This window comes from Perca fluviatilis, chromosome 19 (assembly GCF_010015445.1).
Source record: "Perca fluviatilis chromosome 19, GENO_Pfluv_1.0, whole genome shotgun sequence".
Lineage (NCBI taxonomy): Eukaryota > Metazoa > Chordata > Actinopteri > Perciformes > Percidae > Perca > Perca fluviatilis.
Window position 1 is genome coordinate 11224055 of NC_053130.1, and position 25899 is coordinate 11249953.

General features: G+C 41.3%; 1 protein-coding gene across 2 annotated transcripts in view; it reads right to left on the bottom strand.

Annotated features, from left to right (window-relative positions):
* Positions 1-12259: 12259 nt before the first annotated feature.
* Positions 12260-25899, bottom strand: part of camkmt (calmodulin-lysine N-methyltransferase) — a 121359-nt gene continuing 107719 nt past the window's right edge. For both annotated transcript variants that reach the window (XM_039784265.1, XM_039784264.1), the window contains exons 11-12: positions 23493-23624; positions 12260-15735 (exon numbers count right to left, since the gene is read on the bottom strand). In XM_039784265.1, the coding sequence (XP_039640199.1) occupies positions 15637-15735; positions 23493-23624 (231 nt within the window). In that variant the 3' untranslated portion in view covers positions 12260-15636. The remainder of the gene's footprint in view (positions 15736-23492; positions 23625-25899) is intronic.

Sequence of the window (25899 nt, forward strand, 5' to 3'; positions counted from 1 at the left end):
AAACACACGCTATATATGATAACAGACATTTCAATGAATAGCTGAACAGTGCCATTAGAGAGGGGAGGGATGTGGAGCTATGCAGATCACAGAGCAATAGAAATATGATATTGCTATTACCAGGTGTTGACACATGAGATTGCATTTACATTTTCATCCAATGGAAATCTAAACACAGACTGTTGTTTGTGAGAGTTAGTCACAAGTTCTGAATACTAAAACAGTAATCAACATGTAGAATAACTTAGAAATTGCATTGTAAAACATGGAAAAAATCTAACATCTTGGCCCTTCTTTACTCCCCCCCTCCCCTTTCTCATCTATCTTTGTCTCTCATTTCTCTTCTTCCCAGGCCTTTTGCTGCTGACTCTCATCCATCACTTCCTCCCGCTTGTTCACCCGACCTACTCTCACTCTCTGGTGCTTGAATAGGTTGTCGGCAAGAGACTTCTCTGTGTTTGTGTTTCGTGTTGTCAATGGCAATGGCGTTATCAATTAGTGCAGCAGTGGGAGCCCAATTAACAGCATCAAACAGCTAATTAATAGAGCTGTGTGAGTTAGTAGCGCACAACAGCACACTGCATGAGTACGCTGCAGGGGAGACAGGGCTATACAGCATATAGTCATGTGCATGCATACAAACATACATGCACACACACAGATACATGTAAACACATACTGTATATACATATTTACAAAGGCAAATATGCTAATTCACCTACACACAAAGTTAACACAAAATTACAATAGAACACACTAGTTAAAGTATTTTTGTTGACCAAACTTAACTAATTCCGTTTCACAATGTTAAATACTTGTTTAAAACTGCGTCACATTAAATAGAACACTCACATGTATAAACAAATGTCCACTTAGACAAAAGGAACAGTGAGGGTGAGGCAAACCAATCAGTATTCAGATCACACATTGCAACATGTATGAGAGGTATGAGGTGCCGCTTAGGCCATTTAGCCTCACTCTCTCACACACACACACACACAACTTTTTGTGAGGAAAGAGTAGTGTGTGTGTGTGTGTGTGTGTGTGTGTGTGTGTGTGTGTGTGTGTGTGTGTGTGTGTGTGTGTGTGTGTGTGTGAGGTCAGAGTGGTGTATGTCCATACTTTTTATGTGTGTGAGGTGAAAGTGGAGTACAGTATGTGCATGCATTCTTGATATATGACCTAAATGTCACCTCACAGTTATGTATTTTAGCAATACATCAAAAGCTCATACTTACACCAAATTGATAACCCAAAACTCAAGTAGGCAAGAGTTGACACTAGTGTTTCCTTTCAAGCCAAACTGGCACAGCAGAGCTGCAGGGGAATCAGGCCAGAAAGTGCAACAAGTAACATGCTCAGCTTTTGCCTCTACAGCTGGGCAGTTGTTTGAATCAGTTGGCACCGAACGACACAAACTGCACTACAGACAAATGGCTCACTAGTCCTACATGGCTGAGATCCAGGTGAGACTGGGTTTAGTTTCATCAGGAGGAAATTAGATTAATAAAGTGTTACATGTTAGCATGGCAAGATGCAAAATTTGATGACACAGCTAGGAAGGGACTCAATGTGACTAACCTGATGAAGTGCAGGGCTAACTGGCAGAAGAGCAGTCACAATTCAATATATTAATACATATCCCAATATATTAAACACTGACATTTTTTCAGAAAACTTTTTTTAATGATAATATGCTTTAACATAAAACATCCTACCTCACTATAAACATAACCGACTACAGGTACATTTGAAACTTGACACTGGCATACAAAAGCATACAGTTGATGCAGGATAAACATTAATGTAACAGTAAGCTAACATTAATCCAGAAACATGGTGATACACTACTGAAAGGTAACATTTTACTTCACTGTATAGCCTAGAACTTAAATACATTTTGCTGATAATAATTCACCTGCTAAGAAGGATCCTATAGCCTAATTCTCCATACACTGACTGATTATTATAAAAAAAACTTTTAACACAGGATGCTGTTGCCTGTCCACATCACACACACACACACACACACACACACACACACACACACACACACACACACACACACACACACTTCTGTTCACCTACAGAGAACTGCTGCTAGAGAATGAAACGGTGACGCTATAAGGCTATCACACGTGTGCCCTTATTAAACAAGTAATTGTGGCCGCGGCAGCTCGTGCAGTTACCGCAAAATGTCACTACCTTAAAGTTAGCTGCCGCTGCCAAAAATGTAACTTGCCTGCTGGCTGTTTTCATCCTGGAGGAGACTCGTAGTCTACTATAACAAACCAAATGTGCATGCATGAATTCTCATTCACTTCAAAAGCCCACTTACCAGCACTTCAACTTCCAACTTTCTCTCGCTCTTGCTGGCCGCCGAAAGACTCACTTGTGTCCAAGTGGCACGCCTGGCAGGAAGCGGACATGCGTCACATGAATACCCTGGTCATCATGTGATATGAAGGTTTTATCTAGCTAATTATTATTGTTAAATATTCTCCTTAAACGGACAACTTGTGGGCCATTGTCAAAGAAAAAAAATATGGACAAAAAAAGGGCACTTTGGCCTTGAGGGCAAAAGGGGCAGCTGCTCAAACACACATCCCCTGCAAGTGCATGCACAATACATACGATTAAATAGAGGAAAGACGATGAGAAACTTAAAAAATAAATAAAGTGTATGTATATATATACACATACAGGGCAACAATAAGCCAGCTCTTCTGAATCATGCCAATATTTTTGGGGGGTTCCAATAATTTCAGCACACACTTAGCTCAATCCAATGGAGCCACTAACAAAAAGAGAGCTTGGGGCTAGTAAACTCTTGACAGAATGACAGTCTGCCAGGGCCACAGGCTAGACTGAAGCTGGAGCAGAGGATTCTCCTTCTGCAGGATAAACCCAGGCCATAAGACTGAAGTTCAGAGTCTAAACTCATTGGCTTGAGAAGTGGCTGCACTTATGGCGAGTCAGGGGCAAACACACACACACAGACAAACACACACACAGATTTACAGGCATAGCCACATGGGAATTTATAAGAAAACTATGAAATAGGCCACCTCCCCTACTCTCATTACTTAAAGCTCAACATTCAGTATTTCAGAAATACACACACACACACACACACACACACACACACACATACATTCCCTCAATCACTCACTCACTCACTCTCACACACACACAAGGTTGTGGTTATGGCTTAGGGAACACTCCAGCTCTATTCAATCAAACAAAGTACTTGGACTGAATCAGCTAAAGGTTAATTGCACCGACGTCCTTGTGCACATATGGACGGCAAATGTGGGTGTGTATACGTGGAAGTGTGTGTTTGTAAGGATGAGTGTATCTGTTGAAACCCTTACCTAACCGCTGTATTCAAGCAAAATGCTTTTTTGTCGCAGAAGGATTAGTGTGGACATAATCTATGTACATTTCCCAGTAAGGAGGCAGACAAGTGGCTACTGGAGTATTTACCTCCCCCAAACAGAATAGCCTGAAAATTGTTTGGAACAGGTGCATGCCACCCTGTAAGCTGACATAGAAGAAGACTGAGAAAAATGCTGTTCTTTGTTGACTGACTCAATATGTTTAAACTAAAATATTGTATTCTGATGACTTTTAGTTAATTTCAGGGTTAATTGTATTTTTTTCAAATCTTTCATACACACCCATGGAAACAAATAAAAAAACCACATATTGCAAATGCAGTATGTCTACCGTTTAATACAACGGCTCCCAACCCTTAAAGGGTTACAACTCCCATTCTGTAGGAGTAGTTCAAAAACCTTTTTTTTAACGCAAAATTATTTTCTGAGATCTTAAATCATTCTTTTTTCTCTTGCAGTGGTAGATAGTTTTTCCCCTTCAAGCCTCTGAAGTTAAACAAATTAAACAATTTGAGAAGGGAAAACTCACTTTTGTGTACAGCTTACAACTCATAGACATTTTAAACTTGAAATAAGGGGTCACAAGTGGACATCACTAGCAGATAAAAACCAAAAAGCTTGGACAGCACTGTTCTACGGTGAGGTCATAGTGATATATTTTAGTAGCTATCCACTATTACCAATACAATCACTGCCAGGGTCCCTTCTTTTTCCACCGGTAAAGTAAGTGATCATACAAAACCTGAGTCTTTCAAAAGTGTGCTTGTCAGACTACACTTAGTGATACCAAAAAAAGGACGTTTTAAAAATACCTAACTGATTTCATCACTGGATAGGGTAAAAGTGTAGCAGTAATTAACTGTAAAATCCAGGATATGCACTCAAACCGAGGGCTTGTAACAATGGTTATATCTGTGTGTGGTTGAATTGGACCTTCGTTTCAAAGCTGTATTTTGCCGTGCTGGTCTGGGGGGCCTAAGAGTCACTGGCAGAGTGCCGGGCTGGGGCCTCGTTGACCTTCAAAGCAGAGACGAGGGCCCTCTCCATCCCGCCAGCACCACTTGTGGCAGGAAGAGAGGCTTGTTGACTGGCCCCTAATGGCCCTCTGGCCCACAGGAACATGGGTCGGCAGGTTAGAGCTGTTGCCCTGGCGACCACAGGCACAAAGGCCATAGAGAATGTGGGGGGGGGGTTTTTGACACACAAAGGTAATAAATCATAAATGAAGGTTTGGCTAGATTTTACAGTGTGACTATCAGACAGGCTGGTGTCATTCATATTTAAAGTCACTGAAGTTGCACCTTCTATATTTTGTGTGCTAGAGAAAATCAGTTTACAGTGTGACCTGAAATCCTCTCTAAACATGATGCCAGATAAAAAATGTTATGTCTTTTTTATTACGACATAAATTGCAAGTATATTCACATGTATCATTGAAGAGCTGGACATACAAATTAAAACAATTTCTTTTCAAGTTTTACTCCAAGGATTACAAAAATATAATAATAACATAACTCCATACTCCATTTATATATTTACAATTTTAGAAGTGGGCTTATGCCTTTGTTTACATTGGGATCTAAGATTGTAGCAGAAAGGTTAAAGTCCCACTCTATTTAAAAATGTGTTTTGCTTATTGTTACTTCACTTGGCTGTTTGACCCTTACTGTGCAGAATTATGTTTGTGCAGTTTTACATTGGAAGGCTGTTTCACATTCATCTGCTGAAGAGGGAAAGTTTAAAATATTTGCTTATTCAGTAATTTAACTTTTATTTGTTGAAAAACTATATCAGACAAATTATTATTTCATTATTATTTATAATTTGTTGTTTGGTCTAGTTGGTGGCTCAGGTAGCATGCTGGTTAGCTTAGCAGGCTAGTTAGTAGGAGTAGCAGTAGTAGTAGAGTGTCTGCTTTGCTGCTGGGTAAGATGAGGTAACATGCTGTCTAGCTTGACATGGTGTTAGCTGGCTGTAGATCGTTAGCTGGTGATATTATGGACAAAAGTGAACATATGGAGGGTTGTGTTGAGTGTGTGGATGCTTGTAAAGAGGGTTTTGGTTCTGGGCGCTGGAACACATTGTTCAGCCTCCTTGGTGTCGTGGGTCCAACTCAAGGTAACACCAGTTATCAGCGAGGGCCCCCACCGGATAAAAAAAAAATTCAAGGGACATCATTCAAGAAACATTTCTAGGGGTGGCAAATTGGTGGCTGTTGGTAAGACTAGTGGAACCAGATATGCAGTAATGGTGGTTGGACGACTGAGCAGGGCATGGCATTCAGATGAAGTTGCCTATCAAGCCAGTGGGGCCAGCCACTGTAAATTAACCTGAGCAAATACAAAGTAGATATAAAGCTGGGTTAAGCTGTCAAGTTTCTGCTTTTTGCTGGGGTGAAGATAGGATTCAAGGATGCTTTAAAAGGTGCACTAGGTCAGTGAATGGTGTGAAAAGTTGTCTGATATAAATAGTATATTATGTATAAAACTAGTTAAGTTGGATAAGTAATATTAGTTTAATATATCAAAATGTAATTATTTTAGCAAACATTAATGTATAAAAGTGTACATACTGTACAAACACTGTTTGAACAATACAACTGGCTCATTAAATGTAAAGATGAAGTGGCTCGCTGACAAACTAGCTGTTTCACAGACTGATTGATGGCCTCAATGATTAACTGACTGACAAAGTCACAGGGAGACAATAGCACAGAAAGGAGCTGCTTGTATGGAGAGAGGCAGGTGTTAATTCAGCGTGACTCCTACAGTGGCTAATGTCAGCCCTTTACCATAAAAAGTAGGGTAAACACTGCCACAAGAGAAGAGTCAACATTTATAAGAAGGATTCTCAACCAACACAAACCACTTTTGTCGTTCTATATGTCTCGCAGTCGGTTTCCTTTTTTCTCTCTACGGCTCCTCGCTTCGATCCAGCCTGACCTAATCAGTGATAAGTTGAGTGCTTTCGTCAACAGCACAGCCCCCTTAATTAGCAGCCTATTGCTATAAGCTCATGTGTAAGCGTCACTGTACTGTGTGAATGTGCGTGTGTGTGTACACATATATATATATATATATATATATATATATATATAATACACAGTATCTCACAAAAGTGAGTACACCCCTCACATTTTTGTAAATATTTCATTATATCTTTTAATGGGAAAACACTGAAGAAATTACACTTTGCTACAATGTAAAGTATTAAGTGTACAGCTTGTATAACAGTGTAAATGTGCAGTCCCCTCAAAATAACTCAACACACAGCCATTAATATATATGTGTATATACACATGTATCACTATATATATATATATATAGCCAGTCTCCAGACTGACCTCAGCTCGCTCCAGTCAGTCAGTCAGTGAACGTAGCCTCCTGCATATCCAGATGGAGAGGTTTAATGGGTATTAGACATGGAGGGCTTCAACAGGTACATGGGGATAACTACAAGCAGCCTATAGAGCCAGCAAAGCCTATGACACAACTGAGTTTGTGTTTACGTCTGTTAAATGTGTCGACAGGTGAATAAAAGCAAGATTATTTTTTGGGCATTTTAGGCCTTTATTTGGATAGGACAGCTTAGACTTGAAAGGGGATGACATGCAGCAAAGGGCCGCAGGTCAGAGTCGAACCCGTGGCTGCTGCGTCGAGGAGTAAACCTCTATATATGGGTGCCTGCTCTACCAGGTGAGCTAAGCCGGTGCCAAAGCAGGTTTTTTTAAAGGTGGACAATAATAAACATGTTAAAACCCACATGTTTCCACTCTGTATATATAGACAGTATCCTAACCCACCCAGCTTCAGGTGACTACATATTTCTCAATTCCTTCTCCTGTAATGGAAAACATTATTGTCATCAAGGTCAGCATCAGGTGTGCGTTGTGAATGTGGTGTGTTTGTGTGTGGGAGGTGGGGGTAGCTCCCACTTTGCCATGTCAACTCATACTCGATAGCTTTCTAAATACACAAAAAAAGGGAAAAAATGCTCTCAGGGACTTTGCTGCATTCCACTTCATGAACACAAACAAACAGACCAAAAAGCCATTCTGGAGGGAGAAGTAGGAGGGGGTGCAGGGGAGGGGGGCAAGCAGAAAAAGCCCCTTAAAAACAGAGGGAGATAAAGAGGAGAGGGGGGGAAAGGAAGCAGGAAGGCAAGCAGACGGACCTGAAAAGCCAAAGTGACTCCACTATCAATAATGAGCGGATCATTTAAAAAGCCCTCCTCAAATTGCCTTGAGGAGGAGAAGAGAGAGGAAAAGGCTTGAAAGGTTTTGAGAGATTTTGGGCAATGGACGAAGTGGTGGAGGGGAGGGGAGGGAGGGTTATAATATAGAGCAGGGGACGTTTAAACATGTTGGGCTGTCGGATGCAAACACACTGTAAGCTCACACATACAGTATATACACTGAAACATATGGCTCATTGTAGTGTGTGGTTGTGGTTGTAAATGTGCAGGTCAAAAAGGTCAGATGTACCCATCTTTTGACCACCTGAGCCTACCTGGCACACACCATCTGTCTCTCATTGAGTGTGAGGAAAAAGTGTATATGCATGCCGAAATATACTATCTGTACACTTTTTGGCAGATGTAATGAATTTTAAGACCTTTTTAACAGTCAAAAGAAAAAGCTTTCCTATCTTTGCTTAGGCCTAAAATAAAAAAAAAAACATAAACATGTTTTTGGTTAAATTGCAAGTCATGGCCACACAAGGCAGCCACCTATGAAGTTTAGTCTGAACTATTTTACCTGAAATAAATATATAACAATGGAATTCAAATTGCTAGTGTTGTGAAATTAAATTAAATGAAATAAAATACAAAGGCTGAGCAAAAGCAAGCAATTCATTTGGCCCAGATCTAATTAAATACCTCTTTATTTGACCTTGTACTGCAAAAACAGAAATGAAGACGTGTTAAGACTTTTTGGAGAGCTGCAGGAATTGTGGCAGTCAAAGTGAGGGCAGACACTGTGTTAGTATACAGTGTGTGTGTGTGTGTGTGTGTGTGTGTGTGTGTGTGTGTGTGTGTGTGTGTGTGTGTGTGTGTGTGTGTGTGTGTGTGTGTGTGTGTGTATGTGTGTGTGTGTGTGTGTGTGTGTGTGTGGCAACCAGCCCAAGGCCCTGGGGATGCCAGCTAGCTGGCGGTAGAGTATCAACAAAGCACAACATGACACAACATGGCTGTACTGCAGCTGAGCCCATGGTGTGGTGAGGAACATTTGTGTATTTGTCTACGTGTGTGACCGGGGCTGTTTGCATGTATTAGCCTACATATGTGTGTAGACTGTATAGTGTGTGTGTGTGTGTGTGTGTGTGTGTGTGTGTGTGTGTGTGTGTGTGTGTGTGTGTGTGTGTGTGTGTGTGTGTGTACTGTGTCATGGTGTGGGCTTTGCTGATCTGTTTGTGTGCAGGTAGGATGTGACCAGATTATATTATGTCATTGAGGGTGGTGTGTGTGTGTGTGTGTGTGTGTGTGTGTGTGTGTGCGCGTGTGCGTGTTTCTACATGCACTTGTAATAACAACATAGCTTATTGTACTTTAACTTAAAGCTGCTACTGTATACTCAGTATTTTATATTAAAAGTGGGAAAGGTTGCGTATTTTAGCGACAAAGCTCTGATTAACCCACTGTACGCAATCTACCTAGCAACTTACAGCAGACAGACAAAGTTAGCGAGTAGCTGGTGAACATAGTGGAGTATTTAACTTATATACTTCCCTCAGGAGCTGGTAGAGACCAAAACAGAGCTAAAACGGGGTGAATACGACCAGAAACACGACTTCAAATGAATGCTAATGCTGCTCTGTGTCGCCTAGATGTATTAATAGCCAACCATTTGCTTAAAAATTCAACATATCAACTTTATAAGATAAAATGATGTCATTGTTGGTTTACGGCTTATTCTGCTGCCACAAAGTGGCAAAAACATATGTATTATTGTGGATTTAAGGAGACACATGCAAATGGACAAAGTGCAAGCAACTGAAGAAAACACCTTCACTACTACAACAAATCAAACAAAAGCAAATTTAGACACCAATTTGACAACACATACATGATATATAGAACCACACTGCAAATAGGAAAACACAAGCAAAAACAGATAGGGTGGAAGTCATAGTAGTGGATGTTTCCAGGGGACACTAAGCTTTTTCAAAACTCACAGAACACTCATTTGCATGGAGGGTGCTAAATCAAATGTTCAAATCCCTTCCATTTTAACAAAATGTTTGTCTTCCTTCAAAGAAACTTCATCCACCCTTTCTTTTTTCCTTTACTCTTTCCTTACTCCCTCTGCCCCCTTCTTCCTTCTCTCCATGCTCGCCTTTCTCCCCCTCTCCTCTTTTCCTCCCTTCTCCATCTTGACACAGTACACTGAGCCTAATCGTGGATAATTGGGTGGGAGGGGCAGTGGGCCGGCCCTGCCTTTGTGTGCAAAGGGCAAGTGGTCAAGTTAATGGGGCCCTTGTGTCGAGTCGGGAGCACTCTATCTCTCTCTCTTTTTCTCTGTTCGATCACTCACTCGGCCAGTCAATCTCAGTCTCTCAGTCAGCTTCTCTTTTCTTTCACAGCTGAAGCTTTTTCCCTGCTGTTTCGATCTAGTTTCACCTCATTTCCAACGGTCTCACTATATTTCCTTCCAGCCATTCAGTGTCTTCTACCATTTCTTTTCTCTCCTCCTCTGCCCTCTTGTCTTTTTCCAGCCTTTCTCTCCTTCTCTTTGCAGCTTTTTATATCTCTTCTCTGTCTCTCCAGCAGAGTGTTGAGGAGGAGAGAACAGACCTCTTTAAAATATCAAAAGACAGATCAGGAGGCCTCGCTGGTCCCTCCATTTCTGCTAACTCTCCCTCCCTTGACTGATAAACAGAAGAGTGAGCCTGCAGGATTAGCTGCTGTGTACTGCCTTCCCTCCTTCCTTTTATCCCTCTCTCCTTTCTTCCTGTGGAGGGGTAGACTGTTGACTGGGCTTGATATGTGTGTATGTGTGAGCTTTTATGTGTGTATATCTGTGTGTTACCTTGTCTGGCACCAGCTTAGCCTGCAGGAGGCCATTGTGTTTGAAACACAGGCCACAGCCGATTTGGGCCCGAAGGAAACTTTATTACATCTGTGAACATTTAACACTAGATTGTTAATAATGGAACACACACGTTTTACACATACAGCTTTGTCAACCAGCTCAACATGATAAGCATTTTTTGAATTTTACATACTTTATTAATCCCGCAAGGGAAATTACTATTTTTTTTACTCTGTTGTTAGTTACACACATTACACACAGGCCTGAAATCAGTCCCTCCAGGATTTCACAGCCTTTTTTTTGAGATTGTTGTGGCCCAAAATGCCTGATTTTGCGGGAGCTTTGGTAAAAAATTGCGATAAAAGTTGCGATGTTTGTTGCAATGAAGTTGCGGGAGACAGTGAAAGTTGCAAAAAAAAAGATTTTTCTTTTGTATAGTTCTTTAAAAATAAAAAGGAAACTGTTTTGGGGAGAATAAAATTACTCTGGGCTCAGTTTTCCTAGTAACCTTACCAACAAGGCTCAGGATGCTGCAAATGTTCCTATAATATGAAAATGGCTGGTGGATTTAAGACAAAAAATAATAATTTATTGAATTAATCAAATTTGAACATATGTGTTATTGGACTTTAACTTATTATTGCACTTACAATAACGAGCGTAGCTGTCCTCAATTTAGGTGTGTGTGTGTGTTTTTGTGTGTGTGCGGGGGGAACTGGAACGTGGGATATACTTACCGCAGCCGACCTGTCGAGCGTGGTGGTCGCGACACTAGTTGCAGTGTTCTCCTGAACAGAGGTGGCGCTAATGAGGAAAGGCTACCGACTTTGCCATTTCTACGGACTAGAAGAAGAAGAAAAAGGTAAAGAGACTTGCAGCCACTCTTTGAGTCCTGGCATCCGTTTACCCTCGAGCTCGTTCATGCTTCCTGTTTCCGCTTTGTCGCGGGGGGGGGGGGATAGAGTGGCGCGCCAGTGAGATCTATGTCATTTTGACGTCACATTGGCGCGCGCCAGCTCGGCAACTGTAAAACAGCCATGAGCTGCAGCTCCACCCGCTACAGAGAGCCGACAGGATTGAAACAGCAGCAGCTTCAGCGACTTTAGAATGAAAAACCATTACAGCGTACATTGATGTTAAAATGTGTACAGGTTCGCAGGACGGTCTGAAATGTTTTGCACGGTCTTTCGCTGTACGTTTTGTTGGTAAATGTGAGATGTTTGAGTCACACACGTCTTGTCTTCGTATCAGAAACAAGGAAATTAATTTGGCGACGTCAGAGTCACATACTGATACAAAGTATGGCACGTGGGACTGCTGGGATTGGTTGAAGTCACGGGAAACTCCGGTTATTGGTCAAATTTGTGAAAAAGTTGCAGTGATTGGTCAAAATTGCGAGTCATCGCAAAATCCTGGAGGGACTGTGAAATACACATATAATCAGGACACAAATACACAAATGAAGAGATGTCAGAGTGAGGGGGCTGCAGCTGCCCATGGAAAGGCCGCCCAAGGGTGTGGTTGGGCGGGGCCCCGGGGGGGGGGCCGGGAAGCCCGCCCCCCCCCCCCCCCCCTTTTTTTTTTTTTCCCCCCCCCCCTCCTCGTTTCTTTTTTTTTTGGGGGGCGCTTTTTTTTTTTTTTTTTTTTTTTTTCTATAGACATCTGCAAGGTGACAGAGAATTATTGTTTTGTGATACTTTGGGATAATTTGTAATAATTTTGCAATTATTTGCAAAAGGTTATATTAGCTTTATTAGTCATAAAGCTGATGTGTTAAATTGTGCATTGTTCAATTGACATTTTAAAAATAAAAAAAGTCCAGAGTCCCAAATTTCTTGAAGAAAATGTTTTTATTGATATTCATTCACAAAAAAGCACCCACCCTTAGTCCGCAAAGTACAACATTCATTACCCATTAATTACAGTGAATCAGAGCAAATTTAATATACTGCATGTAGAAACTCACAATCAGGCCATGTCCACACTAAAGTGTATACAATAAAATATTTAATTCATAAATTCAGTTAGTTTTTTTGTCAAACCCCCAAACAATATAAAACAAATGATAATTGTGATAAGTGTCTGGTGTCCCTATGCTACAGAAGCAGCTATAATGTTATTCAAATTGGAGAATGTTCTTGCAATTCCGTTTTTGGTGGCATAAAAAAAGGCTTGGTGTTGATAGAAGGTAGTAGATCCAATCTGAAATTATTAATAAAGTAGTGCGGACATGGCCTGCAAATGACCAACTATTCTAAGAATTCTGTTTGATAATCAAAATAATAGCCTAGCTGAGACATCCCACAATACTGTGACATAAATCTGTTGGAATAAAGCATTCCTGTATGATGTTTGCCCAAGGTAATTCTCAGCTGCAGCACATGACCGTCTCTGAATACCACTGACTATCAGCGGTTCCTGTCTGTTGATGTCACAGTGAGAAGTGTCCTAGCACACAGCACTAATATCACAAGAAGTGACATGACTATGTCAAAACGTGACATCACAGCAGATCGTGGGTGAACCAGGTGAGGATTTCTTTTAATAGAGGCAGTGATGTTGCAAGAAGCAGCAATGCAGCGTTGGTTAATGGTGGTAAACAGTGGTGCCCGATGCCAAAGTGTTGCAAAGTGACATCACTGTTAGTGGTGGTGATGTTACACTAGGCAGTGATGAAGTCACTGTACACAGTCACAGTTGGGATAGTATTTATGTGTTAGCCCACAAATATCAAAGGTATACAGCAAACTACATTACAGATAAAAATGTAATTAAACACACTTCTAAACCTTTGCAATGGGAACGTTTCTGCAATGCAATTTATGTCCTCAAAGCATTCAGACCACTGATGAAACTAGTTTAATTTACATTTCTGAGTAGTTACACACAGGGAATACCTCTCATTTCTGAAGGCGGATTATTTTTTCACCATGAGGAATGTGAACAGCAGCCACTGGGAGTTACTGCATAGCTTCTTGGCTGTTGTGTACAGCAATGGATCACAGTGAAATATGAAAACACTTTACTAGTGATAGGTACAACTTTAGACTCAATTGGCCCACTGACACTTGGCGTTTCTTTAATACCACAAGAGCTGAATGCATGGAAAAAGACCTGAGTAAAACAGTTAATTGTGCGGATAGGTAAAATGCCAACAAAATGGAGAAGCAATTAGTCTGAAATGTGTGGAAGTTTTTGCTGTATCAGGAGATTGTTCCACTTTCAAGAACTATGGTTGCACATAGTTTATCAATTTGAAATCATATTCTAACCCCTGACATCCACTGGATGCGGCTGCGTTGTGTTCCTGTTTCATGCAGTCTGTTCTTCAGCAGCCAGATTTCCAACATTGTTTCAAGGTTTTGCTGTATACAGTATATGTAAAAACTAAAGCAATATCAAATGAACGCACCATTAAGTATAAATATAGGCATTGCATACATTCAAAATATAAGGTAGCACTTCAACCCGTCAAGCATGAATTTTGATGCTGCGGACACAGAGCCAGTGGACATAGGGGGTAAAAGACCATTGAGAGGTCTGCATTTAATAAAAAAAATAAGAAGAAAATGGTGACAAAAGATGCAAAGAAATCCTGCTCTGTATAGCATATCATACACGTGTATCTATTCCACAGTATTGGGGTCAGTAGTCAATAACTGCATGTAGTAGGAGTCATTGCAACATGTGCATGTATTCTCTCTCTCTCTCTCTCTTCACACACACACACACACACACACACACACACACACACACACACACACACACACACACACACACACACACACACACACACACACACACACACACACACACACACACACACACACACACACACACTTCCTGAAGGTGGGTTCAGACTAAGAGCGTTTAGCAGCTGCCACAGGAACTGATTGTTGTCTGCTAAGTGGCTCTGAAGAGCTAAATGTTTGCGAGTAAAGTGACGTAGGATTCAGTTGGCGAGCCCAAATATGTTTGATATCCAATGCTGTCAGTGACAGAGTCGTGACAGCAGACCCATATTGATATGTGTGAGACACAATTGTTTTGGACTTTTATCAGTGGCAAACTTTTTAATAAATTACCAGTAAAGTTAGAGTTAATGTTGGTGGAATTGTAGTGTTCAAACAGATTACACCAACAGAGCTTTGTAAACTTTAATAACAGCGCTATGTAGTATGGACTACTTTTATCTGTGGTGGTGATGTTGCTGTGTAATTTGCAAGCTGTAGCTCCTAGGCGGCAACAATTACTCCCGAGTCTGTACGGACCTTAATATGTTAATGTACTGTTGTAAGTAATGCACAAAAGAAGTTCTTAATACTGACCTCTGACTGGGATGAATGAGTGGTATTAGAAGAAATTAAAGCGGGGGAAGAAGGGAACAAAGAGAAATAAAGGAAACACAAAGGAAACTGTGAGCCGCTCCACAGTCTGTGATAGTTAATGAATTAGAGCTGGCCTCCATGCTGGGGCCAGAAACACAGTGGCATAGGTTAATACTGACAGGTTAAATAGGGCCAACTGACACCTACAATAGGACTGATGGAGGAAATGTCCATGTAACTGACTGACTAAACAACTGACTGGCTTGTTGGCTGGAATGATGACTGGAATACTGGCTTATTAACTACCATATTAGGTAATTGAATAAAAATTGACTGGTTACTTGGCTGGCTGACGAGATGACTGTTTGGCAATGTGGTTCACTTTCCTGGATGGCTGATTAACTAAAGGGATGAGGCCAATTGATTAAAAGGTATAAATGACTGAGTGACTATTTTGGAGACTGACACTAGTTATTTTGCATATAAAAGATTGGTAAAAACATAGGTCGGAATATATCCTCCTCTCCTTTTCTTCCTCTTCAGCCACAGTAAACGTATCCCCACTGCTTTGGAAATTAGGTTGTTCTTCTACACTTCAAACTACAAAACATGCACGCTTAAATACTGTCCAAAGCCATGCATCATCTGATAATAAATCCTCTGTGGCCAATAGAAAAATGTCTCAAATATCTGTGACTGAACACTTGATATTGATGACCTTACTGTATTCTAATACTTCTCTTTCAGTGCAATTCTTCCTCCTCATTTAGATCACTCATGGTTCACAGTGTTGACATGACTCTGTAGCATTATTCCATCTCAAATATCCAAAAGCATGTGGAGTGGTGCTGTGTAGAGCTGAGGGCTCACTTGTTTTGGTTTATTGAGTGTGGCTGACAGGTTGAGGTGCTTTGGTCAAGGTGATGAGGAGAGGATAGTGGATGTTCTCATCGTATGCATCTTTTCCCTCTGTCAGCATCTGAAAAAAGGAACCACATGAAAAGCATTAACTACACAGACTAAAACCTTTACAGAAAGCATTTATTTGGTAGAATATATTATCATCAATATTTTTAATATTTTGTGGGTGTCCTGCTTGCCTTGGGATTTAAGATGCTAACCGTGTAATCACATCATCGCCAGTTTAAAGTCCTTTGTTGCATGTAACCCCTCAACTCCTGTCACTTAATCAAATATTTTAATATTTAATTTCTCTAGTTTTCTTGTTGATTTTTGTTTAATTTGAAAACGCTGTCAAGAAAATCATACTTGCAACATGACAGGTTAGATCAAGTCAAGATAATGTGTAATTACAGTATGAAGCTGCAATGATGTGGATTAGGGCTGAATCTGTCAAGATCTGTAAAACCTTAGAAAATAGTGACACATTTCCATCACAATTTCCTAATATAGGACCCTAAGGAAAAGCTGAAAATTTGGACATTTGAGAAGCTGGCAGAAGAGAATACTTTGGCACTTTTGCTTGAAAAATAGTTGCTGATTAATTTTCCGTAAATTGATTAACTGACTAATTGTTCCAGCTCAAGTGTGCATACCCTTTTCAAAACACACACAGCTATGTGGGATGCCCATGTGGTGTCCACTCAGTGCCCTTTTAAGCAGACTTGGCAGTTTGGGCATGCACCAGCTAATCAGCTCGCCCAGCGTCTGGCCAAATGATCAGAGACTTATGAAATTGAGTTTAGTGGGTCTGCTCATGTGGGAGTGTGTGAATGTCTGTGTGCACATGTGAGGAATGAGACCAGGATAAGGGAGAACTGTGAAAAGATTTGTTCACAATAAACAGAAACTCAGACTGATCCCAAATTCACTCCCGTCAGCGGCATGTAAGTAATATGCAAGTGGCCATCCATCCAACTCAAACCTACTTACAAATTACAATCTCAAATGCTGACTGTGTGCTGTTTTCCCAACGTATCAGGTCATTTTGTGGCAAATCATGAAGTCGCAGGTGTTCTTATTTTATTAAAGTTTTCCAGCTTAAAATATGCAGATCAGCTCATAAGACCTTTAATTGTGTTCCACACTGCAACTAAAAAACGACAAGACAGTTGTAAAGTGTCATAAAACGGTGATGTCGTTAATTACTACTACTGCTTAATGAAAGTGACGGTAGAGAGACTTTCTTCTGCTCATCTCAGTGAAACTACAATCCCTGCAGGTCTCTCACTTTAAGACACACATACTATAATAAATTGACAAGACAGTTGCATGCATGTGATATGCAGCATACTGTGGCTGTGCAGGTAGCATGTAGTAATGGTGAAGTACAAAAGGGTGACAGGGCTATGGACATTTGAAATAGTCTTATTTACCAAGTGTTAACCAACCAACCAGCAAAAAAGCCTAAAAATAAATAGATGAATAAATAAAACAACTGTGTCATCCCGCAAAATCCTGGCTCAACTTTGTACATTACTTTATTATTATTAAATCATTATTAAATAAAAGTAGTTACAATGCACATGTACCAATGGAAGGACACAGGTGTAAAACCAGAGAATGTGGTGGTGTTGAACTATTGAAAATATAGTTCACAATGTCACTACACCCAGAAAATAATTTTTATGGTTTAAATAGCTACCTGAATGACCTCTCTCACATGTCTCATCGCTCCTTTTCCCACAGCTTGTTCTGACACCGTTAGAGATCTTTGCCTCTACACCGTCTCTCCCCATTCTGCCTTTTTCCAATTTCTCTCCTTTTATGCTGAATATGAACAAACTGCTCATGTCCACCTCTCCCCTCTCACCCTCAGTCCCTCCCTTTCTCCCCCGGGTCCCTTCATGTGCGTTATCTTCCTGTGGCCATCCCTCCAGGCACCGACCAGTGGTTGCACCTCTGACCCCCAGAGAGAGAGAGAGAGAGAGAGAGAGAGAGAGAGAGAGAGAGAGAGAGAGAGAGAGAGAGAGAATGAGGCAGAGCGAGAACAGACGGCCCAGGGGGTGGTTGGGCGTGGAGGGGCAGCTGCCTGCCCCCTGTGCTAAGCCTGCTATGGGGACCACGGCCAGCATTCACATTCAAATTCTACCAGGCGGAAGGAGCAAGGAAGAGATAGATGGAGGGATGGAGGGATAGAGCGGGAGGGAGGGGGCCTTAACGCGGTGAGGGCTAAGAGCTCGCAGAGGTGAAAAGTTTAACAAGCAAAGCTGTTCCTCCTGATCGCAGGCTGCCTAATCAGCTTCATGGGTGGCTGGCTAAATCGGCTCTCAACGCGACCCCCCACCCCACAATCTTTTCTATTTTTTTTCCTTTCCAAGGTGCAAGTCATTTATTTTATTGCCACTTTCGCCCCAGCTTCTGCCTCCCTCTCTCATACTCTCATTTTGCCTCTCTATTTCTCTGGCTTCTTTTTTTCCGTTTATTCTTGCCCTGCTGGTATAGACCGGAGAGAAAGTGAACAAGGTGGAAAAAGAGAGAGGAGGGGGCTCTGAGACAAGGGAGGGATGGATGAACCGGATGTCTGGGGTCTCTCTCAGCAGGATTAGGAAACAGAGAATGAGGGATTGGGTGGATGGAGAGAGGAGTAGAGGAAGGGATAGAAGGACAGGCTTGAATAAATAGAGAAGTGGGTCGTGATGTAGGGAATGGGAAGATAGAGGGGAGCAGCAGAGGGAGGGAGAGTGAAGAAGGGTGAAGGAAGATATGTCAGAGAAAGGAAGGACGGGGGTAGCCAGGCAGCTGGGGAGAAAAGAGTGAAGGAGGGAGACACAGAAATGAGTGTGAGTGCATGGACACAGTGGGGATACTATTTATGCATGTGAGAGAGACGGGGGGATCTACATGTGTGTGTGTGTGTGTGTGTGTGTGTGTGTTTTTGAGAGAAATTAAAATTCATGACTCTCTCTTCACAACCATTTGAGTAACAAGATTAAGATGGCGGGTTAGAAAATAGCGCTGGCATTATCAGGCTGCTTGCAGTCCCTCCAGCTGCTTGCCTCTCTATTCCACAACAGTGGGGATAAGAGGATAACGCGCTAGCCCTGTCTGCCCGTCCCAGCACACGCCTTACACTCACACAGACAGACACACACACACACACACACACACACACACACACACACACACACAACGCTGCACATCAGCCCTGCCTGCCTGCTGTCTGCAGTCCCTCGAGTGTGTTTGTGTCAGAGGGCGAAAGTGTGTCTACGTTTGGAAAAGTAGAGAGCTGGGGGTGTAGAGATGGTTTGTAAAGAACTGCTAAAAACACTCCCTGCTCTCTCTTTTTTTTCACACAGACACACACAAAGCAAACATTAAGACACGCAGCATATTCCAAACAAAATCAAATCCGACGTGTGTCGAATCTGGCACAGCGAGGAATGCCAGTATACTCCCAGCTACTGGGGGTACGTTTGTTTAACAGCGTCTGTGCCAGATGGAGGAGCTTGTGAGTGGCTGCGGGAGCATGAAAAGAAGTAAACTCGGCCAAAATTACACGTGAAAACGCACCTAATTACAGGATGTTGTTGCGTGGCTGTGTGAATATTTCAACAGGTTTGGATTTTGATTGGAGTATGTTGCTAGCTTGACACCGGAGTTGGAGCGATAACTCAGTATTATCATTTTGTGTCTTTCAGCGGTATCGTATTATATGAGATTATCAGATCTCTAGCTCTGTTGTCCATGCTAATGATTCCAACCAAAATGCATTGGAAAACTGACGAAATAAGTAAGTGAGAGTTTTGTTTATTACATTTGAATAGTTTTGTCTGATGTAATGCTTAACAGTAGAACACCATTAACTTCATTGAACGTTGATTTGATTATTTTACATACTAATTTGCCATACAATGATATACTGATATTGCAAATGTCCTTATTAATGTATTGATACTAATTTCAACCATATCACCTGCATGTTGCAAATATTTGAGCTACACTATGCTGTGGCCTTCTGGTAAACTAAAAACCCTGCCTCTGCTCTATCAGTGTCATAGAAATGTTTCTTTATTTAGTGCCTTAAAGTTACAGCAGATTACAGAATCTGTTCACTTTATTGTCAACATTCTTGAGTAAGAAATATAAAATAAAAGATGTGCAGGCTCAATTAATTTTGATTATTTTCTCAACAATTACTGATTCAATTAGTAGATTCATGACATAGTTTTACACATTTACTACAAAATGTAAAAATGCTATTCAAACACAATCTATTGAAGACTTAGGCAGTGACAGTAAAAGTTTATTTAGTGTAACATTAAGTTAGACGCTTACAAATTAGAGACATTTTAACGGCTAGATTCTCAGTATTAAAAAAATAACATGCAGGCTTTTCAGTTTCAGTTTTTTTCCTCAAAATTGATACACCTGCTTTTGGTCTTTAATTGTTTTAAGCCACAGTGAATGAAAATCCATAGTGTGTGTTCCACTGCCGGCTCTGATATTTTTCTTGTGTTCTGATCCACCCACTGAAAGTAAATATAGCTGAAGAAAGCTAATCTGTAGTGCAAATGAGTAGCAGCTGCTCATTTGGATGTGCATGTCTGACTGTGTGCATGGTGGTAGTGTATGTTTCGCTGTGATAATGTGGTGTGTGTGTATGTGTGTGTGTTTGTGTGTAATGTCTAGCCAATATGCTGTCTGAGTGATGTCTGGTCTGTGGGGGATCGTGATATATAGATATAGCTTGTTCCTTAGCTATGTGCACTGTGTGTGTGTGTGTGTGTGTGTGTGTGTGTGTGTGTGTGTGTGTGTGTGTGTGTGTGTGTGTGTGTGTGTGTGTGTGTGTAGAATGGTCAGTCAGGCACATACAAGCACACAGAAAACCACACAGTGGTTGTTCAGAGTGTTCATCAGAAGATAAGCAGAGGAGACTTAATCACCTTCAGATGTGAGGGGAGCACTTCAACTTGTCCTCATATCCACACGCAGCACCTGACCCCATTGTGTATGTGTGTATGCGGCATGTGTTACAGTGTGTGTGTGTGTGTGTGTGTGTGTGTGTGTGTCACGCAGATGGAAGTGTGCATTTCAAGAGTGAGCCGAAGGGTCTGACAGTCACCTTGCGTGCCAAAGAAAAAACAGCATAATTCCAGGGTGTTTTAAAAAAATATCCCACATCAATTTTAGTCTGAATTTCACTGTTCACATTCTGTCGAACAACTCTCATCAATAAAATAGGTCTGTGTAGCAATTTTTCCAAGCGGTTGAAGTTCTGAACTATTAGAATTATCCGATGACTGTATTCTGTGGCCTTGAGGACCAATCAATGCTCGGTAGCTTTTTCAAACAAGGTTGTATTTCTTTCAAACTTAAGACAATGGCAGCATCTGCTTTAATCCCACGAAGCCCTTTCTTTCTGTCCCTCTTAACTTCTTTTTATCTTTCCCCCCCTTTCTTCTTTCATTCTGAGTCCCCGTTCTTTTTTTTTATTCTTTTCTTGAATTTTGTATCCTTTTTCTAAAACAGCTTCACTTAACAACTTACCTAAGCTCTTCTTGTACTGCTCCCACTCCACCTGAGGCCAAAACCACCTACTATAAGATTTTTCATCTGAAGCCATTCCTCATAAAGTGAATGTACTTTACAAGTGTTCCCCATTTATTGGCAAAAAAAATGTCCAGTCTGTACTGTGCACAAGTTACGGTACACAGAGGAGGTCAGAGTGGATGATATCAGCATTTGAATCCTGTGACCTACATGGTCTTATGCTACTAAAAGACTTGTTTACGGTGAGGAAAAGATGGAGTAAGTAATACATGTGTCTTGTGCTTAAAGTCAGCATGGGGTATATGAATATTTAACCAAGACCACTGTCTTTCCCTGAACCTAACGAAGCGCTTTCATTGGCCTAACATACCCACAATAACGCTAATTGTGCTTTTTTTTTCAGGAGAGGATATCGCAACAATTGGCATACAGTATATATATAATATAGTATAACATATAGTATAACAGTTTCCTTGTTGGGTTGTTTAAAATGTAATCTGGTTGGCATTACGTTTTCAACAAAATTACTTTTTCAAGATAGTGGTTGCGTCACATGAACAGTGGTCACCGACCCTCTCACTGAAGGGTGGTGTGGAGGCCAAATGTGAATTGTGACAAGTTGACCTCAGCCTGCCTTAAACCGGTCTTAAACCTTAAGTGTGTGCTCACCCTGAATGTGGTTTGAAAGGGTCCAGAGTCACTTAGATATAGCATGTGTGAGTGATTGTGATGCTAAATGTAGTGAAGGACAAATAGTAAAGAGAGAGAAGGAGTGAGATTTTCCTTGCTGAGGTTCAGGCCACTTTAACAGGCACTTTAATGGCCAGTCTGTCCAATTGTCCCACCAGTGTAGGTGAACGTGTACACCAATTTAGCCCACTCCTAGCTGTCCTTTTCTTCTGTAGCTGTGTGTGTAATGGAGTTAACAGCTGGACACCACTTCTTTTAACACTGCCTACTCATGTCCTTTCTGTCACTCTTTTTCTCTTTATCACTGTCCTTCTCTCTCCTTCCTCTCTCTCTCTCTCTCTCTCTCTCTCTCTCTGTGTGTCAATTTAAGGCAGCTTTTTTTTGCTCAGGCGTGTCTCACAAAGTGTCTCTAAATATCAAACGACGGCTAATCCGGGAGTCTTTATTAGAACTGAGTGCAAATTACGCGAGCTGAATTGTTGCTGGTTTCTTTATTATGTAGCAACATATTGAGCACATTTTTAAGAAAGCAATTGAGCTGTGTTAGCCAGGTTTTCATCGGAGTCTATTTTAATATAGTCTGTATCTATGACGTTCCACATCCGGGATTGCTCCGTTGCCGTCGGAAATTCTGCCGGATTTCACAATTTTCAGCCGAATGTCAGTTACCTTCCGTTTTGTTTGTGTTGGAATTTTAAACTCCGGTGGATTTATGAGGACTATGGTTAACTGCTCCTCAGATCTCTGCAGGGTATCTGTTCAATCAGATTTTTCTGTTGCACGACTTAAACTACTTTTGAACGTACACATGTTCCACCAAAACAAGTTCCTTCCCAAGGCTATTTTGCAGCAGCACCGTGGCTTTCCAGGTGCTTAGCGCCACCCGTGGCGATTGTGATTGGTTTAAAGAAATGCCAATAAACCAGAGCACGTTTTTCTCCCATCTCGGAATGCTGCGTGGACTAGCCAGACCCTCCTCCGCAGCGCCATGGAGGGAGGTCTGGCAAAGCGAGACTAATTTTAATACAATGCTCATATGCTGTTAGCCTCTGTAAAAGCTCAGCCTAAGCAAATAAGAGGCTTCATAAGCCTGTAGATTCCCTGTTTCTTACAGTGTAATAAGCCCTAGGAAGGAATAGCTTCATGGCCAGTCTGGAGTAAAGGAATGATTACAGCCACCAACCAACTCTCTCAACAAACATTTGGCATGTAACTACTGTTGCCTTGGTTAAAACATGAAGCAAGTCATCACAGAAACTGATGTTTGGCTGACAGCCAATGCAGCAAACGTCTTAAAAACAACCTAAAAGCAAACAGTTGATGATCATGCAGAATTGTATTATTTTATTCATACTGTAATTATAGTCCCACTTACAACTCTTTGATGTGAAACTCATGAAAAAGTGACACTCATTCATGCAGAGAAACAATCATACACATGACCGATTCTATGAGCACCTTGCCTGGAGACTTTGATAACATCAGTTGTGGTTACTGTATGTCCCAGTTAACAAAACAACGACTGATTCAAGGGCTTTGGTGTCATGCTGACTGTGTGAGTGTCTTTTTTTTATTCTTGGACATGCTTCTTACCTTTAAGTGAACATCCCAGACCTGAGCATCATACTGCTGGTGTTGAGAGGCGCAGAGTCCGGCCTGCTGGGCAAGTTGACAAAACAGTCTCAGAGTTTCACCTCGCAGTGGAGCAAACACCAACGCGGTGCCCTGGATAGGAAAGGAGAGGCGGGTGAGTACTTCTGGAGTTGGATAGTGAAAATAGTGGCACAGTAGAGTTATGGGGGACTTCACACCTCATTACATTTGTTGTTTAGCTTTATACACACACACACACACACACACACACACACACACACACACACACACACACACACACACACACACACACACACACACACACACACAAGGTACATAATAGATGATAAACCAAACAAATAAAGCTCTACTAACCCAACCAACCGTGGAAATGTGAACACACGTGTAGGTGAGACTTGTCTACTTGTAATATTCATGGACTCTCAAATTGAGTGGACTCCCCCTTTAAGGACCTCTGATGCCCCCAGACTGTCAGAGACCTATTGTCTCACGCTGACCCCTCCCACCCGGGTCAGCCCAGCAAACTCTAGTCAAAGCTGACTGGAGGTCAAAGGGCACACAACGTGTGTGTGTGTGTTGTCAGAAAGATAGAGACAGTCTGTATGTGCATAAGCATCACAGACGTCCTGCAAATACTAAGAGATTACCAACAGGTTCAAAGTTTCTTTGAAATCCTTCAGCTTTCAGTTGTATTTCAATGTTGATCATGTTATTATTGTTTTAATTAAATGTAGCAAAGAGGGATGCTCACACAAACACATGCATACAGTACAGCAGACAACAACGATACACACTGACACAACACAAGCTAAATGAACACAAAGAGAAGGATCACAACGCTTGACAGATGATTTTTCATCTGTATATCCAGTTTCACCCCCCCCCCTCCTCTAAAATTACAGCAAAAGCAAACAAACAGCTCCTCCCAGCACTAATCAGCTGATTAAGGGGATCCAGCCCACCGGATGGAGCACCTTTGTCAGAAACAACAAATTAGTGCCATTAGATGGGAGAATTAATTGCTTTGTTAATTGCTTAATCAGCTTAGCAAATTAATAAATATTTGGCAAAGCTTGTTGTGGCAGTGACAGTCTGATGGCCGACACTCAAATCATATTAGCCCCTGAATTATCTCCACTGGATTAAAGAGAGAGAGACACGAAGAGAGACTTAACACACAGATGTACAACAATGGCCAGATGTCATGTCTGTCATTCGACAACAGCAGCTTCTGCATTCAACTGCAACAGAGACACATATTTGGGTTGTAGGTGTTACTGCGCATGTCGCTGTCTCAAATGTGAGCTAAAAAAAACCTGGATTTTAAAGGGTTAGTTCACCTATTTTCTAAACATATTTTCTCACTAATCTATGTCTATGTCTATGTCTATGTCTATATCTGTCGCTGAGATTTCTGCTTCCACCCCAATAAAATTAAAGTGAATGGAAATTCATTGGAGGATTTAAAAATGACATAAAAAATACAACATCTCCTTCTAGAAACAGGGTCCCAGGTGTGCTGGATTATCCAGAGAACATATGGTCAGCGGTTTTCACGGGAACTATTTCTTCTGTAGAACATAGTTCTAGCAAAAACAGTTCACAGCGAGGTCTGTAGATTAATCCAAGAAACAGTGACAGTGTTTATGAAAGGACAGGTTGCTCTTTAACTTTTTTCTGTAATTTGAAACTTGAAATTACTTGGCGTTGACGTGACAACCTCATTATAACCTGCATGTTTCTGGTTCATCATATATAAAAGTTTTAAAACAACACCCATGTTGGAATTCAAAATGAAAATGTATTTTCCCCCAAATGTCCTTTCCTGCTTTTTTCTTCTTCCATTTCTCCTCACTGTCCATCTTTCCCATGCCTACATCTTTCCCACCCATCTCTCTAATCCCCCATCCCTTTATGTGTGCTCTTCACCTTCTTCTCCCTATCTCCTTTCCTCCAGTGCTGTTTTCACCTCTTTTTCATAAACAGATATTCCCTGTACAAGTCTGGCATATGTACTTAAAACTGACCCCTCTTCCCTCAGATGAATAGAAACCTCAACCGTATCTCTTCCAGCCTTTTGCTTCCCCGCCTCCCCATTTGCTTTGGCTGTCACAGCGTGGGGTCTTATCGCGAGGCCAAAAGGGAGAAGTTGCCTCGGATTTATGATTAAGGAAAGGCAGAAGAGAGAGAAGACGGAGATCAGAGCGATGCATTCAAGTTGCTCATAATAAGCATTAAAGCATTACATGATATTAATCCTGTCAGACTATTAATGTGTATAGGGTTTTGGGCGAGGCCTAATTATGATTGAGAAGAGTGGGTGGTGATTTAGAGGAAGGGGATAAGCAGCGATATATACAGTAGACACACAGAGGCAAACACACAT